Source organism: Oncorhynchus mykiss, chromosome 20 (assembly GCF_013265735.2).
Source record: "Oncorhynchus mykiss isolate Arlee chromosome 20, USDA_OmykA_1.1, whole genome shotgun sequence".
Taxonomy (NCBI): Eukaryota; Metazoa; Chordata; class Actinopteri; order Salmoniformes; family Salmonidae; genus Oncorhynchus; species Oncorhynchus mykiss.
The window spans coordinates 11,082,072-11,100,903 of NC_048584.1; the positions used below are offsets into that span (position 1 = coordinate 11,082,072).

The 18,832-nt window shown below is 41.9% G+C and overlaps 1 protein-coding gene across 1 annotated transcript in view; it reads left to right on the plus strand.

The window, feature by feature from the left end:
- Positions 1 to 5,050: 5,050 nt before the first annotated feature.
- The window catches only part of gdh03 (glutamate dehydrogenase 3), a gene marked incomplete at its 3' end in the record, with an annotated part of 144,420 nt that continues 130,638 nt past the window's right edge, over positions 5,051 to 18,832 (plus strand). The window contains 3 exon segments of the mRNA NM_001172531.1: positions 5,051 to 5,559; positions 11,020 to 11,100; positions 11,283 to 11,338. Coding sequence (NP_001166002.1) covers positions 5,172 to 5,559; positions 11,020 to 11,100; positions 11,283 to 11,338 — 525 coding nt within the window.

Below are 18,832 nucleotides of genomic sequence, written 5' to 3' on the forward strand. Positions count from 1 at the left end.
CAAATGATCATAACAAGGTCAGAGTCCAGGAGGAACAGAGTGGCAGGCAGGCTTGAGGTCAGGGCAGGCAGTATGGTCAGGCAGGTGGTTCAGAGTCAAAGCAGGCAAAGGTCAAAACTGGGAGGACTAGCAAAAACAGAGAAAAGCAAAAACCAGGCGCAAGGAACGAACTCACTGGTTGACAAGATAAACTGGCAACAGACTAACAGGGAACACAGGAATAAGTACCCAGGGACTAATGAGGAAAACAGGTGACACCTGGAGGTGGGTGGAGACATCACAAAGACAGGTGAAACAGATCAAGGCATTAGGGATGACCAGGGATGTTCTCTTGATAAGTGTGTGAATTAGACAATTGTCCTGTCCTGCTAAGCATTCAAAATGTAACTTGTACTTTTGGGTGCCAGGGAAAATGTAAGGAGTAAAAAGTACATTCTTTTCTTCAAGAATGCAGGAAAGTAAATGTTGTCAACAATATAAGTAGTAAAGTACAGATACCTCCAAAAAACTACTCAAGTAAAAATACTTTAAAGTACTACTTAAGTACTTTCCACTACTGCAAAGAGCAGCACACTTCCAAAATGAGCACCTCCCCCCACAGCAGGTGAGCATGTTACTATAGTAGGCCTCAATAAAGACATTTCTATTTAATATTAATCTCAATATCTGGCGTATTTCATCTAACAAGTCACTGCTAGTGTAACAATGATAGATGGTTAGGTGTATGAAAATTATTTATACATTTAAGGTGAATTGCCTCTCAGTCCCCCCCTAGCTGTCTTATATACAGCTACACACAGACAAGTTATTTTTGCATAATTAATTAATAATTACCATTTTGATTCATTCACGTGACAGACCAACACTTTACGGGGCTTCCCCTCTCTAAGTTGAGACGTTGAAACTGAGATCTTTTGTTGGTTCTCAAAACAAGGTCTGGTCGTACTGCCAAATTGCAGCTACTAATAAGAGGTGGATTTGATCAATCAACCACTTGCAAGAACACAGAAATTAGTTATAAGAAAAGCACTAACATTAAAATTGCCCCATGTCCTTGACTACACATCTAGACCAGCTGCGGGGAGTGAACGTGGAAGAGAGGAACCAACCCTGAGGCAGGGGAAGTGGTGAAACTATCTTGTATTTGCACAGCAATATGCCTTCTTAACTCCTTTAAGCAGAGAGCTCTTACTGTCAGTAGCTCCTATTATAAAGCGACATATAATTATATAGGTACATCTAATAGATCCTTCAAACATATCATTTTTCCCACACAGAACCATGCTTATGTGCTGATGAGTAACCTTGACTGAATCTTGAACACTTGCCTTAGTTTAGGCTAACATGGTCTTGTGGTATGTGGAGGACCTGGGTCAAACCCAGTCCGTTGTGTGTGTGTGTGTGTGTTGATGGAATTTATATGAATGACTAGAATATTTCACCATGAAGCCGTATAATCGTATGAAATTGATTCGAATTATGTATAACCATAGTCTGTACAACATGTCTATAATAGTATCTTAAAGACAGACTGTCTGAGCAAGATTTGTTGCCGACCTTGGCTGGGCCACTGAGAGTACTTCCCAGGGTCTCGGTCTCCCTATCTTGAGGGAGGATGGGGATGGGGAGTAAGTCTCACGGATTCCCCTAATCTTGGTCGGCTGGGTAGCAGGACATTGTGTGCTAATGTTAGTGTGAATGTGTGTGCATATGTTAGTGTGAATGGGTGTGAGTATGTTAGTGTGAATGTGTGTGCGTGAGAAGCCAGTATAAAATGATTTTTTTTGTACAACAGGGGAGCGCTCTCGTAAATAAACTTTCTGAATATCGTAGCTGGGCCTCCGCCTGATTCATTTCAACCAGTTTCTTACAAATTCTGGGTTTCAGGCTGAGTAGTTAATTGAATTGGGTTTATGAACATTGAGAACATAATTCTCGTGACAGTGTGTGTTCAGTACAAGGGACAGTGGAATGCCCATAATGTAATATATTTTAAACGTGAAGTCCCACATCTGTTTTGGTGGAAAATATAAAAGTGAAAGGATGAGATGGTTGTGAGATACTGTACTATGTCAGTCTTTATCAGCCAGTAAAGTTCATGAAGGTCTATGGCTTGACAGAAAATATATAGTAGATAAAGAATTATTACATTATCAATACATAGATACATTGATGGGACACTATTATATCAGACTAAAGATGAAATACAGTTAATATTGATTACATACAGAGATGGGCAGTATTTCTGGTAGGCCTACATGTATTTGAAATATGTATTTTGTATTACACTGGGCTGAACTACACTACAATGTATTTTATAACAAGATACTTTCGAGAGCTGGAATTTAGTTTTTTTTTTATTTAACCTTTATTTAACTAGGCAAGTCAGTTAAGAACAAATTCTTATTTACAATGACAGCCTACCTCAGCCAAACCCTAACCCGGAGGATGCTGGGCCAATTGTGTGCCACCCTATGGAGCTCCCAATCACAGCTGGTTGTGATACAGCCTGGAATCAAACCAGGGTCTGTAGTGATGCCTCTAGCACTGAAATGCAGTGCATTAGACCGCTGCCCCACTGGGGAGCCCAAAATACTTTGTTATACTTTTTTCCCCAAAGCGGTTCACATTTGTGGCCATCCTTTCACGCTGCAGAAATCTGATGGCACTATGGTGTGATAAGAGTGTCCGCTAAATGAACTATAATAAATATATATCTAAAAGTAAATAATTGCAAAGCATGCTGAGTATTATTCTAACGAACCCAAATCAAGGCCAATAATAATACCCAGTGTGCTTTGCAGTTCATTTTGGTCTGTTCATTTTTACATAAACATGACATTTTGGCCATATAGCAGCTTAACTCTTATCCAGAGTGACTTACTCAAGTAATGTAGATAAACAACAACACATCGTATCATCACATCATAGCAAGTCAACATTTCCTTTTAACTGTTTTTGAGAATGTTGTTGCTGTTCGCCCCTCTAGTTTCAAATATGTTTTTGTACATTAATTTTTCTAAAATACATTACAAAATATTTGTATTTTGTAGATGATTTTGATACCTTTATCTTCATGGTTATTTGTAATTATGTTTCGTTTTTTCGGTAAAAATTGCCCATCCCTGATTAAATATCACTCTGAGACAGACTTGGGCTTTACACAGAAACTAGCCACACACTGTGTTCGTGTGTGTGTTTGTTTGTAGCTGTGTTTGCGCAATGTGTGTGTTTGTACCAGGACGCAGGAGGATCAAATCAAATTTTATCTCGTGTTCACTCCACAGATACAGGCTGGGTTCAGGTTCTCTATTCAGACAGACTTAACACAATTTGGTTGAATGGGCTATTTGTAGATATCCTACGCACAACTAGAGACAACCGAATGGGGAGTTTGGTTAACTATCTGTGGATACCCTACACACAACTACACATACCATGGAAATATGAACACTATGACATACTTTTAGGAATTCATAAAAGGCATACGCATGCACGCGCACGCACACACACACAGACATTCTATGTGGAGCCATACTAACCCAAAGGACCCTTCCAGCCCTTTAATGGTTCTTAGCAGTTCAATCAATAATTTTCCTTAATTAGTGATAATTAAAATGTAGGGGAGGCGTCTCATTGAAATATTTTGGGGTGTGGTTTGTTCACAGCTCTTTTCGTGCAAACGTGAGTGAGGGAGTGTGTCATTCCAGTTGATCTGATCTGTTTGTGTTATGCTATTACATTGTAGACATGACTTTGGTCAGTGAAGGTGTCTTGTGAAACACTTATGAATGGCTTTGTGTCAATTGAGAATGGATGATTTTGTCAGTAATTCTCTCCCCAGGGACCCCCAGCCATTCCAGAGCTAGCAAACACGAGATCAACTTGTTAATTAACACAATAATAAAACCTATGGAATTTTAATCATATAATATGTCTATTAAATAAAAAGCACAGTATGGTTCTACAAAGAACCTTTTCAGATTGAGAATAGTTCTATAAAGAATCTTTCTCCATAAAGGTTCTATAAAGAAACGTAAAAAAATGGTTCTATATTGCCCCAAAAAAGGTTGTAACCATAGCGGAACCCTTTTTGGGTGCTATATAGAACCATTTTTAACAGTTCTTTAGATCATCTTAGGAAAGGGTTCTTTATAGCAGGGTTTCCCAAACTCGGTCCTGGGTGCCGTGTCAGTTGTACATCGGATCTGTTATAATGGATGTTCTCACTATGTGATTTGACAGAGAAAGAGAGAGAATCTGTAACAGACCAGTAAAGAGATTATCTTATCTTTCATAATATAGGGGAAACTTTGATGGAATAACATTTTCAACCAGTCCTACATTCTTTTGTCTTTCTTAATAAAATAACTGCTTCTTAAAACATATTCAGAGATTTGTTTTCCTGTCAGACTTTCAGAGGTGGCATTTACATTTAAAAAAATACATATTTATTTAACTAGGTAAGTCAGTTAAGAACAAATTCTTATTTACAATGACAGCCAACACTGGGCAAACACGGATGATGCTGGGCCAATTGTCTGCCGCCCTATTGGACTCCCAATCACGGCCGGTTGTGATACAGCCTGGAATCGAAGCAGGGTGTCTGTAGTGACACCTCAAGCACAGAGATGCAGTGACTTAGACCGCTGCGCCACTCGGGAGAAGAGCAGCGATCTAGAATACCACAAAATGAAATTCTCAGGATCCCATCAGAATGACTACACAATTTTCTCATTGGGAGATTCAGTAGCTGCATCTATCTTAGGCTATATATCATATATGTCACACTTACACAATAAACATTTGACATCAGGCAGCATACTGTCTCAAAGGGACACATATACGGGAGCGCGCTTTGTTTGCGTGTGCACGCTCACCGCTAAATGAACCTCCTTCACAGAGCTGCGCTCTCCTATTCCGCGTGCATCCCGGTCTCGGAGTCGTCCTCGCCTCGTTGGTTAGCGCTGCCTTTTAAAGCAAACGGGCGCGCACTTCCAACCGTCATTCAGTCTGAATACTAGACACAGGGAAGGAGTACTGCTGTGTCGTCCAACCATCCCCCTCTTTATTTCCCTGTTATTAATAGATACCAAACTAGCTACCCCCTTTATCTGTTGTTATTTTTTATTTGTATTTTAACGTTAAACGGTTAGTCAACTAGCTCAATCATGTACCGGTACTTCGGGGAGTTGTTATCCCGCGGGGCGGGCAGTGCGCTGGCCTCGGGGTGCGTGGACTCTGCTCTCCCAGCATCGGCCTCTCTAATGCGGGTCCGACAGTATAGCGAGCAGCCCGACGACCCCAACTTCTTTCGCATGGTGGAGGGTTTCTTCGACCGCGGAGCCGCCATCGTTGAGGACAAGCTTGTGGAGGACCTAAAGAGCAGAGAGACCCCCGAACAGAAGACGAAACGAGTGAAGGGGATTCTCCGCATCATCAAGCCCTGCAACCACGTCCTCAGCGTCTCTTTCCCCATCAAGAGGGACAACGGAGAGTGGGAGGTAGTGGAGGGCTACCGCGCACAGCACAGCCAGCATAGGACGCCCTGCAAGGGGGGTAAGATACTGCCAAGCACCGCTTCCTGGTTCTCAACTCTTCAAGTGGTTGTGCGGGTTGACAGCGAGCTTGTTGCTAGGCTAGCTAGCTAGGTAGCTAGCTACTTAGCTATCCCATTACCCAGCTGTGAGAACAACTGCACTGATTCTCTCTTTCGCTAATGGTAGCCATAAGTGAAGCAGATAATGCAAGATACGTCTCTTACATGGGTTTAATTTCACAGCAACACTCGTCTGGATGTGGAATATGGTTATTTCGACAGCGTGTAACGTTAGCTTTCTGCCTGTCATGGCTATGCCATGCGGGGAGTGTAGCTCTGCAACACTGGATCAATGACCTTCCCACACACCTAGTGAGGCAGCCTGGAGTTAGCTGTCATACAGTAACAGGAGCCAGCTGACATGGCTAGCTAGTATAGTCTCCTGATCAGCTCTAGGACACTGGGCTATCAGGGCTAATCAGCGAATCATACTACTGGTTTCCAAGATAGCTCTATACTGTAACAGAGCTCTGATCAATGCATTCTCTCAGTAACTAGAACCTAGATACAAACATTTATACTGACTATTGTTGACTAGCCAGCTCTGGCATAGTCCTTGTATAGGCGCTAATATACAGAGTTAGCAATAATAACCAATGATGATTTAATATCTTTGGCTATAACACAGGTGTTACACTGTATTGAGTGTGTGTGTGTGTGTGTGTGTGTGTGTGTGTGTGTGTATGTGTGTGTGTGTGTGTGTGTGTGTGTGCAATTAGTGTTAGCTGAGATGTGGTGGCTAGAGAAACTGATCATGTGATTTGGCATGTGGCATTTCACTGGTACCCCTGTACCACTTTCAACACATGCTGCCAGCTGCCCCAAACATAAACCATCTAGGAACAGGAACAGAAATAGGACATAGTACACACACACACACACACACACACACACACACACACACACACACACACACACACACACACACACACACACACACACACACACAACAGTGAAGGGCAAGTGATGTGGGTATTCCCTCCCAGTCTATAGGTGTGTGTGAGTGAAGCAGCATGGTGCTCTCTGCTCAGGCAGAGGTCAGGTGTGAGGAGGGGCTGGGGCGAGGCTGCAGGGTGTGAATGTGTGTGTGTGTGGTATTAGGAGGGGGGCTATGTGGTTCAGGGTTCAAGGCAGATAATTGTAGGCTGGTGCAGCCCTGCATTGTGGGTGCTTTGTGTGGTGAGGACCAGGATGGGTTACAGTGAGGGAGAGGGGGATAAACAGTTGTTTGAAGAGGAGTGGAGTGAAGGAGGGGAAGGGGTGGTGATGTACCCAGGTGCTCCTATTCGTCAGCATTGTGCTAGGAGGAGGGAAGAGTGTTCACTAAGCGTTACTTACTTGATTCAGCTCACCACCTACCCAGGATGCTAGGTAAGCTGAATCAAGTGCACCTACTGACTGACAAAATATTTGAACACTGGTGTATAGATGATTAATGTTGGAAATCACTTTCACAACACATCACCACTGTGCGTCACGCATGCTTAACTCACGCGGTCACATGCCACCAGAGCAGATGCTTCCCTCAAACTCTTTTCTCTTTCTGCAGCTTAGTCACACTTTCCATTCTCCCCCTTGCTCTGACTTCGGCTGCCACTGCACTTCTCATGGCTTCTGTGTTCCCTTTTTCTGTGTGATCCAGCAACATTGTTGTCCTGTCAGTGTACACTTTTTAACAGAGCTGGTTCAATTAACCACTCTTGTATAACCTTGACTAGGACCTGAAGACTTTAACTTCCCTACCTACTGAGGGTTAGCACAGTTATTTGGCACACAGATAACTGATGGTGAGGCTAGATGATTAAAAAAAATATATATTATTATTTGTTTAACCTTTTATTTAACTAGGCAAGTCAGTTAAGAACAAATTCTTATTTTACAATGACGGCCTACCAACAACTGCCTTGTTCAGGGGCAGGACGGCAGGTTTTTACCTTGTCAGCTCGTGGATTCGATCCAGCAACCTTTCGGTTACTGGCCTAACGTTCTAACCACTAGGCCAAATGGGCGTAAGATGGGGTAAAGGCCTGTTACAGTCCGTGTGTGTAGAAGTGTGTGGGGGGGGTAGAGGGTTAAGGGCTGATGCTTTCTGTGTAGGCCTATCTAACAATGGGGTAGAGACTAGAGAGGGTAAAGGGCTGATGGCTGTTATTCATTGTCAGGTTTAATGATTGATAATCAAGCTGAGAGACCCTTGGTCCTGCTGACTTATATATGATGGTCAAGGTGAATGACAAAGTGCAAAGGCTGTTGCTGTAATGCTGCTGCTGCAGATACAACAGACTAACAAACAAACCCACAAGGCTCTCTACAGTGGACCTGGTCCTACTACAATAGTTGCAGAACCTCACATTTTCTAGCTGGAACACTGCAGAACTGTGTGCCTGCATGTGCAAGCATGATTCTGTGTTAGGGAGTTTCAGGAAGTATGTCACTCTCAAAGGACGTTTTGTCTGCTAAATCTCTAACATCTCCTTCTCATTTCCAAGCAGAAGTGGAAGAGGGAGCCTGTGGTGCAGAGTCTGAGTCAGTCTAGGCCTAATTACGTTTTTATTGTTAGAGTAGGTCTCATTTCCACTGTGTGACTAACAGCCCACTATGGGCTCCCTTCGTAGTGAATTTGTGCTCTTGGGCAATTGGGTTTGTCTGTGTGGGTGTATGTTTGTTCCTGTGTATCATGTGTTTGCATTCATTTTTGTGTGTGTATACACAACATACACGGCAGTTTGTTTCTTTAGTGTGTGTCTGTGTGTGTGGGTGAGAGCTAGCCAACCCAGAGACTCATTTCATTGGATTGTTTATCAACATATTTTTTTCCTTTGCTGCAGTAGTGGGGGATGGGAGAGGAGTTGAGGAGGACACGAGGAGGAAGATAATCAAAGGAGGAGTGGTTATGGGAGAAAGGGGGATACAAATATATCTATTTTATGTTCAGTGAATTGAATCAGCCTAGCTCAGTCAGTGCTGTGTCTGTAGTTCAAAGGAGAGTCTCAGCAAAATGTTCAAGGCCTTTGAGCATCTTATTGTGACACACTCCTACAGTAGTCTTAGGTTATCTAGTCTCTGAAGGTCATGTTTAGGTGGCATGAAACAGGAGAAATGTAATTGCTATGGTGTGCTCTACTCTGCTGAACACCACCCTTCTAACACAGCAGGGGCTACTGGCTAGCTAGGGGTGGTTTCTGGACTGGGCTTCAATACACGGTATGGCGCTTAGAGATGATGTCACACATGCACACATCCTCCCTGTCCTCAGACAGGAAACTGCTGTCTGCAGTTTCCTGTCAGTGCTCGATGCCCTTGGCTCTCTGTAGGTCTCTGTCACAGCGTGACAGCCCAATATAGCACAACCAAAGTTAGCACACACATTCAAACACCCATGCGTACACACTCTGTTTCCCCTTGCCGCTGGTATAGAGGATCCACCTGCTGCAGAGTAGCCTTTACCCCCCCCACCCACACGGGCCACAGTGTAACTCCTATGTTTTGTCGTTTGGTTCTGAAACCACCATCAACCACTAATTAACTTGTCATTTTAGCAGATTAACTTAAGCTAGTAATGTATAAATATGTATATTTTATAAATTAGCTATGAATGTATAACACAACAAAGCCAATGAATATATAGCACATATACACTGAGTGTACAAAACATTATGAACACCTGCTCTTTCCATAGCATAGACTGACCAGGTGAATCCAGGTGAAAGATATGATCCCTTATTGATGTCGGTTGTTAAATCCACTGCAATCAGTGTAGATGAAGGTGAGGAGACAGGTTAAGTAAGGATTTTTAAACCTTGAGACAATTGACATGTGGATTATGTGTTCCGTTCAGTGGTTGAATGGGCAAGACAAAATATTTTAAGTGCCTTTGAACGGGGTATGGTAGTAGGTAACCGGCGCACTGGTTTGTGTCAAGAACTGCAACGCTGCTGGATTTTTCATACTCAACAGTTTCCTGTGTGTATCAAGAATGGACATCCCGCCAACGTGACAACCGTGGGAAGCATTGGAGTCAACATGGGCCAGCATCCCTGTGGAACGCTCTCGACACATTGTAGTCCATGCCTGACGAACTGAGATTGCTCTGAGGGCAAACACTATTGCTGATGATGAACCTGTACATGTTCAACATGTATGAGCAGTGTCTCCGGTAGCTTACTTTTATTCCGCTAAAACACCATTTGTGACAGTTTATAGATAATAACCTAGCAAATTACAAAGGTTGTCACTCCGCTAATAAAGCCTAATATTACGTAAGTGTTACTGTAATTTAATTATGCCAATGTGTTTTTTATGAGAATTTGTAAGATTCTTGTTTGCATAAAATAGACGGAGACCAGCCATTTCAATAATAGGTAACAGAATTTATTCTCGGAGCGCGCTGCCACGTTACCACGAGCGACAGTTTATATACAATAACATGACGTCATTTCATTGCTTAACAGAATCCCCTCCTCTCGACCGGGACAAAGTGAGGTTAAAAGTTCATTCTAATTTACTAACACACTCCCAGGTCACACAACATAATTTAATTAACTTTTGACCCCTCAATATTATCGATCACCACTTAGCTGACAGTTGTAATTAACAGAAAACCTAGGAATGCACTCACTTCCTTATCTAAAACACCCCAGAGCTCAGTTTTGTCGGTTCAACCATAGGTTAACTACCTTATCTGTTTACTTAACCCACAAACCCTTTATTTCTTCCTTGTTGGAATGGTGTTCATTAACTTTAATTACTCCTTGTCCGTGTCACACAATCCCTTCTTATGAACTCATATTGTTAATCAGATATAATAAAACAGAGCATAAGTTTACTTAGTTACAGTTCCATTTAAAATGATTTGTTCAGTCATTTAATCATAATTTTCCTATCAGTAAGCCATTTTAGCATTTGAATGCTGAAGGTGTCGCGCATATGTGCAAGATCAGGAACAGGCCTCCTACCGCGTGTTGGCCAGTGCGTGAAGCTGGGCACAGTGTGCAGTTTGACTAGGCCACTGATATTGCCTGGGGATGTTCTGCATGCAAAATGACATGTAGATCAATGACTGTTCACATTTTACATGCAGATTGACACTAAAGGAGAGGTCGCATTAGTTATTTTCGGAAGGTAGAGACAATGTAATATGAGCCCCAAAAAATTGGGAACCTGCAATTTGTAATGTTCGAATCGATTTTCAGACCAATGCTTGCTACATTTGGATGGGTTTGTGGTCCGCGGACTGATGCTTATCGGTGAATCATAACATCCCTACTGGCTTCCCTACTGGCTTCCTGTCAACTTTACTGTGTGTTGTGTTATGTTAGAAGACGATCAAACTTGACTATCTAGAGGAAGTAAAAGTCGTAACTAGTTTTGTTATGTTATTTTTGGGCGTTAACTTCCTATGTTTGTGTGTCTGTGTGCAGGTATCCGCTACAGTGAAGAGGTGTCTGTTGATGAGGTGAAGGCTCTGGCCTCTCTGATGACATACAAGTGTGCCGTGGTCGGTAAGTCCCTCTCCTTCCACTATGTTCACATCTCATTCATGCCTTGATGCTCCTGAATTCATGCAAATATACACACTTTTTCCTAGCATTTTCGGTGAGCTGTTTTCAAAGCAATGAAGTGTGTGTGCGTGTTTGTGTGTGTTCTTAAGCCCCAATTTTTAAGCTTTATTCTCTCTCTCCAGATGTACCCTTCGGAGGGGCTAAAGCTGGTGTCAAGATCAACGTCAAAAATTACTCTGTAAGTCCATCAGACACGCACAAACATAGCCGCATTCGGAAAGTATTCAGACCCCTTGACTTTTTCCATTTTGTTACAGCCTTATTCTAAAATGTATTTAAAACAAATTATAATTCTTCATCAATCTACACACATAATGAAAAAGCGAAAAAAGATTGTGCATTTTTTTTTTGCAAAAAAAAAAAAACCCTGGATAGACTCCACAGACACATCACCACAGACCACCATTGCCTTCAGGAGGTTTTGCTGTGCGTAGGGGTTGCGGTCATACATTCTCCACCGCCATACTGAGAAAAATTCCTCATTCGGATTCAAAAATGGGGAATATGCTGGCAAAAAAAGAACAGTGAACCTGGGGGTGGTCATTGAACAAGGCGCGAACCAGAGCAATCCGATGGAAACTCACGTTATCCCGAATGACAACATATGGGGCTTTCTCTGGTTGCCCTGGCTCCCCTTCCTGTTGAATAATGTTATTGTGCAGCTGATCTAGAAATTGAAGGAGTTGTGCCGTGTTGTATGGACCCACTTTGACATGGCGGTGGAGGACGCCACGATTGCTGATTGCTGCACATAGGGTGACGTTGCCTCCATTCTGGCCAGGAACTTGTATGATGGCATGGTGACCGATGATGTTACGCCCCCTTTTGTGCATTTTTGTTAGGTTGAACCCAGGCTCATCGATGAAGATGTACTACTGTGGGTCAGCCATGGCATCTAGCTCAAACATTCTCTTCAGAAGTAAAAAAAAAAACCCACACATTTTACTGTACTACAAATACAGTACTGTAGTGTACTACTGTACTGGAATGAAAGGATGTGTACTGCAGTTACTGTAACACTTTACTATACAGTACTGTATTGATATGCTGGAGATATGGGCCATACTCTACATACTGTAAAAAATGTGTACAGTATAGCAATTACCTGCACATATTGGAATCATTGCTCCTTAACTCTGTTTGAATTCCTTTCCAAGGCACACGATACAGCTGCTTTGTCCTTGTGTTTCTTCTGAACGATCTGTTCCATGGTGGAAATGCTGATGCTGTCAATTCCTTGGAAGACTACCTGGTCTTCAACTATTTGGGTTTGAATTTCCCTCAAACGAATGTCATTATTGGCAATCACCATATTCACCAGGGCAGTCTCCTACTCAGCTGTGAGAAGTCTCCGCCTACCTCCAATAGATGATCACCTCTCAGTTCTGCAAAAATAAAATGGGATGGTCATCCATTACTGACATCCATTACTGACCTATGGTCATCCATTACTGTGGTAAAAACTACACTGAGAACAAAGTGGAGATTCAGTCTATATGCACTACAACATTACATGTATCACAGTAACAACATGGCAAATGACCCGTTTTCCCTTCTGAAAGTACGGACATTGGATGCAACCATGTAACGGCTTAGGTTGGGTTGCACTAGCTGTCCAGCTTCTCTCATAGTCCTCTCATGTATGAGCACATGATGAACTAGGGTGGCATGGATATCATCAGAGATGACTTGTCTTTGTTGTTGTTGTCGTCCTCTTCCTCTCTGTTGTCTTGCAACATTGTTAGGATCCATTGTTCCAAAGCACATGGACATGCCTCTAGGCCCTATTTATTTATTCTGCAATTCTGATTGAGGCTTAATGTTTGCACCTGGAGAAAGATATGCTCTTTGAGTTTAGGTTGTGATGACTTGAGTAAATTATATTGCGAGCATGTGTTTTCTGAATGAATATATAGTACAATGATGGATTTATTTGGCCATTTTTGTGTAAGGTTTTGCAGAAAGAGTTTTGAATATTGAAACTAGAGGTTGACCGATTCATCAGAATGGCCGATTGCAAGTTGTCAAGTGTCTGTGTGCAGCGGGTAGGATGGAGTCAGGCGCAGGACACAGAACTGAGTAAAAACATACTTTACTCGAAAATAAGACCAAAAACGAATTCCATACAAGGAATACAAAATTCAGCTCTACACAAACGAGCGAACACTTAACAAAGAACAAACACGCACAAAACCTTGTGGGAACCAGAGGGTTAAATAGGGAGTCAATTATAACGTAATGGAAACCAGGTGTGTACAATCAAGACAAAACAAATGGACAAAGAAAAGTAGATCGGTGGCAGCTAGAAAGCCGGTGACGCCGCCCAAACAAGGAGAGGCACCAACTTCGGCGGAAGTCGTGACACAAGTTTTCATAACAATCGGTAATCAGCATTTTTGGACACCGATTATGGCCGATTTATATTGCACTCCACGAGGAGACTGCGTGGCAGGCTGACTACATGTTACGCGAGTTCAGCAAGGAGCCAAGGTAAGTTGCTAACTAGCATGAAACTTATCTTATAAAAAACAATCAATCTTAACATAATCACTAGTTAACTACACATGGTTGATGTTATTACTAGTTCATCTAGCTTGTCCTGCGTTGCATATAATCGATGCGGTGCCTGTTAGTTTATCATCGAATCACAGCCTTCTTCGCCAAAAGGGTGATGATTTAACAAGCGCATTTGCGAAAAAAGCACTGTCGTTGCACCAATGTGTACCTAACCATAAACATCAATGCCTTTCTTAAAATCAATAGACAAGTATATATTTTTAAACCTGCATATTTAGTTAATATTGCCTGCTAACATTAATTTATTTTAACTAGGGAAATTGTGTCACTTCTCTTGCGTTCTGTGCAACAGAGTCAGGCTATATGCAGCAGTTTGGGCGGCCTGGTTCGTTGCGAACTGTGTGAAAACCATTTCCTCCTAACAAAGACCATAATTAATTCCCCAGAATTGTACATAATTATGACATAACATTGAAGGTTGTGCAATGTAACAGCAATATTTAGACTTAGGGATGCGACCCGTTAGATAAAATATGGAACGGTTCCGTATTTCACTGAAAGAATAAATGTTTTGTTTTCAAAATGATAGTTTCCAGGTTTTGACCATATTAATGACCTACGGCTCATATTTCTGTGTGTTATTATATTATAATTAAGTCTATGATTTGATAGAGCAGTCTGACTGAGCGGTGGTAGGCAGCAGCAGGCTCGTAAGCATTCATTCAAACCGCACTTTCCTGCGTTTGCCAGGAGCTCTTTGCTGTGCTTCAAGCATTGCGCTGTTTATGAGTTCAAGCCTATCAACTCCCCGAGATTAGGCTGGCAATACTATAGTGCCTATAAGAACATCCAATAGTCAAAGGTATATGAAATACAAATGCTATAGAGAGAAATAGTAATTACTATAATAACTACAACCTAAAACTTCTTACCTGGGAATATTGAAGACTCATGTTAAAAGGAACCACCAGCTTTCATTTTTCCTCATGTTCTGAGCAAGGATTAAAGGTTAGCTTTTTTACATGGCACATATTTTACATGGCACATATTACTTTCTTCTCCAGCACTTTGTTTTGCATTATTTAAACCAAATTGAACATGTTTCATTATTTATTTGAGGCTAAATTGATTTTATTGATGTATTATACTAAGTTAAAATAAGTGTTCATTCATATATCGGCCAATTAATCGGTATCAGCTTTTTTTGGTCCTCCAATAATCGGTATCAGCATTGAAAAATCATAATCGGTCAACCTCTAATTGAAACGTGTGGAAACAGGTGAATAGTGTTTACGGTTATGGGAAACGTGTGTGTGTGTGTGTTTTTGGGAATGATGTAAGAGTATGGGTTTTTGTGCTACAGGAACCAGTTTTTGTGTTTAAGCAATCAAGAAAAACTGTAAATGGAAAGGTTTGGAGGGGGAGGGGGGCTTGGTCAGGGAGGTGACAAAGAACCCAATGGTCAAAGCTCCAAAGTTCATCTGTGGTGATGGGAGAACCTTCCAGAAGGACTGCCATCTCTGCAGCACTCCATCAATCAGGCCTTTATGGTAGAGTGGCCAGACGGAAGCCACTCCTCAGTAAAAGGCACACGACAGCCCGCTTGGAGTTTGCCAAAAGGCACATAAAGACTCAGACCATGAGAAACAAAATTCTCTGGTCTGATGAAACCAAGATGGAACTCTTTGGCCTTAAGGCCAAGCGTTATGTCTGGAGGAAACCTGGCACCATCCCTCTATCATAAGGTATGGTGGTGGCAGCATCATGCTTGGGGATGTTTTTCAGCAGCAGGGACTGGGAGACTTGTCAGGATCAAGGGAAGGATGAATGGAGCAAAGTACAGAAAGATCCTTAATGAAAACCTGCTCCAGAGAGCTCAGGACCTCAGACTGGGGTGAAGGTTCACTTTCCAACAAGACAATGACCTTAAGCACACAGCCAAGACAATGCAGGAGTGGCTTCAGGACAAGTCTCTGAATGTCCTTGAGAGGCCAGAGCTTGAGAGGATATGCATAAAAGAATGGGAGAAACTGCGCAAATCGAGGTGTGTAAAGCTTGTAGCGTCATATCCGAGAAGACTCACACAAGTGTGTGTGTGTGTGTGTGTGTGTGTGTAGTTGTGTCATGTAGGGGAAAGAGCAGCCAGGTCACCCGTGATACAAGTATTCAGTATTCGACATCCATCTATGGCTGAGGGAGATGACGTGGAAACCTGCTATTAGGGGCAACAGTGAGTGCTGTTACCTTCAAGTAGGTTTCGGTTTAGCTAAGGTGTTGTGGACGGGGATGGTGGATGGGCATAAGCATGTCTCTGATTTTAAAGGTTGGAAGTTCGAATCCTGCGATAGCATCTGCCTCTGATTCCAAAGGTTGCAAGTTTGAATTGATATTAAAAACATTTAAGCCTATTCCAAACAACCCTTACCTTAATGCCTGAACTTAACCCTATCCTTAGAAATTCAGAGTTAAACTTAACCTTAAACGCTTAGAAATGTTTGGAACAACTTTGAAATTTGACCTTTGAGAAACAAGGATTAACGTCTAATTCTGACATGAGACTGAAAACTGGTAGTGAAAGATTGGCCTGCTTACTGGCTCTTCTCCACCACAAACACACACGCACTGGGTTTCCGTTAGCTGTTAATAGACTGTTTTTTAAAAACATTTTTTAAAAGTAGATAAATAAAATTGCAGCCGGACAAACCGGGAGAAGAAGAACAAATCCCATTGTTAGCCTATTAATTGATGGAAACACCAGTCGATGAAAATACTTTAGACTGGGCATGCTTACCGGTCTATGGTGGAATTAAATTGCCGCGTGTGTACAGTATATTCGTTATGTAGTCAAATCTTTTTCATCACACGTGTACGGCATACAGAGCCTTTGAGTGGAAAATTTGTCAGACAGCGTGAGAGCTGCTGCTACAGCATTTCAAACAACAAATACATACAGTGCCTTGCAAAAGTATTCATCCCTTGGCGTTTTTTCTATTTTGCTGTAATTTAAATTGATTTCATGTAATGGACATACACAAAATAGTCCAAATTGGTGTAGTGAAATGAAAAAAATTATAAAAAAATAAAAACGGAAAACTGGTGTGTGCATATGTATTCACCCCCTTTGCTATGAAGCCTCTAAATAAGATCTGGTGCGACCAATTACCTTCAGAAGTCACACAATTAGTTAAATAAAGCCCACCTGTGTGCGATCTAAGTGTCACATGATCTCCGTATATATACACCTGTTCTGAAAGGCCCCAGAGTCTGCAACACCACTAAGGAAGGGGCACCACCAAGCAAGCAGCACCATGAAGACCAGGGAGCTCTCCAAACAGGTCAGGGACAAAGTTGTGGAGAAGTACAGATCAGGGTTGGGTTATAAAAAAATATCTGAATCTTTGAACTTCCCACAGAGCACCATTTTAAATCCATTATTAAAAGATTGAAAGAATATGGCACCACAACAAACCTGCCAAGAGAGGGCCGCCCAACAAAACTCACGGACCAGGCAAGGAGGGCATTAATCAGAGGCAACAAAGAGACCAAAGATAACCCTGAAGGAGCTGCAAAGCTTCACAGTATAAATTGGAGTATCTGTCCATAGGACCACTTTAAGCCGTACACTCCACAGAGCTGGGCTTTACGGAAGAGTGGCCAGAAAAAAAAGTAATTACTTAAGGAAAATAATAGGTCAAACAAGTTTGGTGTTCACCAAAAGGTATGTGGGAGACTCCCCAAACATATGGAAGAAGGTACTCTGGTCAGATGAGACTAAAATGTAGCTTTTTGGCCATCAAGGAAAATTCTGTCTGGCGCAAACCCAACAGCTCTCATCACCCCGAGAACACCATCCCCACAGTGAAGCATGATGGTGGCAGCATCATGCTGTGAAGATGTTTTTCATCGACTGGGAAACTGGTCAGAATTTAAGGAATGATGGATGGCGTTAAATACAGGGAAATTCTTGAGGGAAACCTGTTTGTCTTCCAGAAATTTGAGACAATGACCTTATGCATACTGCTATAGCAACATTCGAGTGGTTTAAGGGAAAACATTTAAATGTCTTGGAATGGCCTAGTCAAAGCTCAGACCTCAATCCCATTGAGAATCTGTGGTATTGATGATACAACCCCCCCCCCCCCCCAAAAAAAAAAACTATTTTAATTCCACGTTTAAGGAAACAAAATAGGAAAAATGCCAAGGGGGTGAATACTTTCGCAAGCCGCTGTAGGCAACGGAAGGCAGGCTACTTGATTCCGTATGTGTTATTTCATAGTTTTGATGTCTTCTCTATTATTCTACAATGTAGAAAATAGTACAAATAAAGAACACCCTTGAAAGAGGAAGTGTGTCCAAACTTTTGACTGGTACTGTATTTAATTGTTTGAAACCGGAATGCCGTACTACATATTATGAGCATGTCTTACCTTGCCTCAAAGTAGCCTAGCCAAAATCAGACCATATCCCTGGAGGCAATTATTTTATATACACATTCTTTCATTGTCCAGGAGCCAAAGGCACAATCCTAGTCATATTAGCAACCCATGCAAGTTATTGCAGATTAGATTTCCCCTTTTTTCTCAATTTCAAACGGATATTTTCATCTGCCGCATGAAACCGCTCGTATGTGCAGTGAGCTTTTGACAACAGTGTTTTCCCACCAATTGCATTAAGGAACGAACATTCGTACGTAGCCTACTTCCTTGTGCACATTGCTGCGCTTATAATGTGAAGAAATAATAGTTTATCAACATTTTAAGCTAAACATTTTGATCTGCTGCTTTAAACTCATTGCTTTAAATGTTTTTATTTTTTTATGTAGCCTAGGCCACCTGGTTGTATGAATTTGGGATCTATCGTTCCACAACTGTCCCAGAGTCTGTTCAGAATAGGCTATTTCTTTCTCGGCAATCTGACCAATAGAATTGTTCAAATGTTCTACTTTGGGGACAGTAGCTTGACATAGGCTAGTGATGTTGCTGTTCGTTATTGGTGTTGTTGGCACAGGAAAAGTAAATGTGGCAGTTATTCTAAGGTCTTCAAAGTGCGCATCAGAATTCGGTAAGAAGGACCACACATCGTTGCATCCTCAAGTTGCATGTTCTGTTAATATGATTTACCATCATCTACATGTGATTTCTGTCACCCTGAGCAC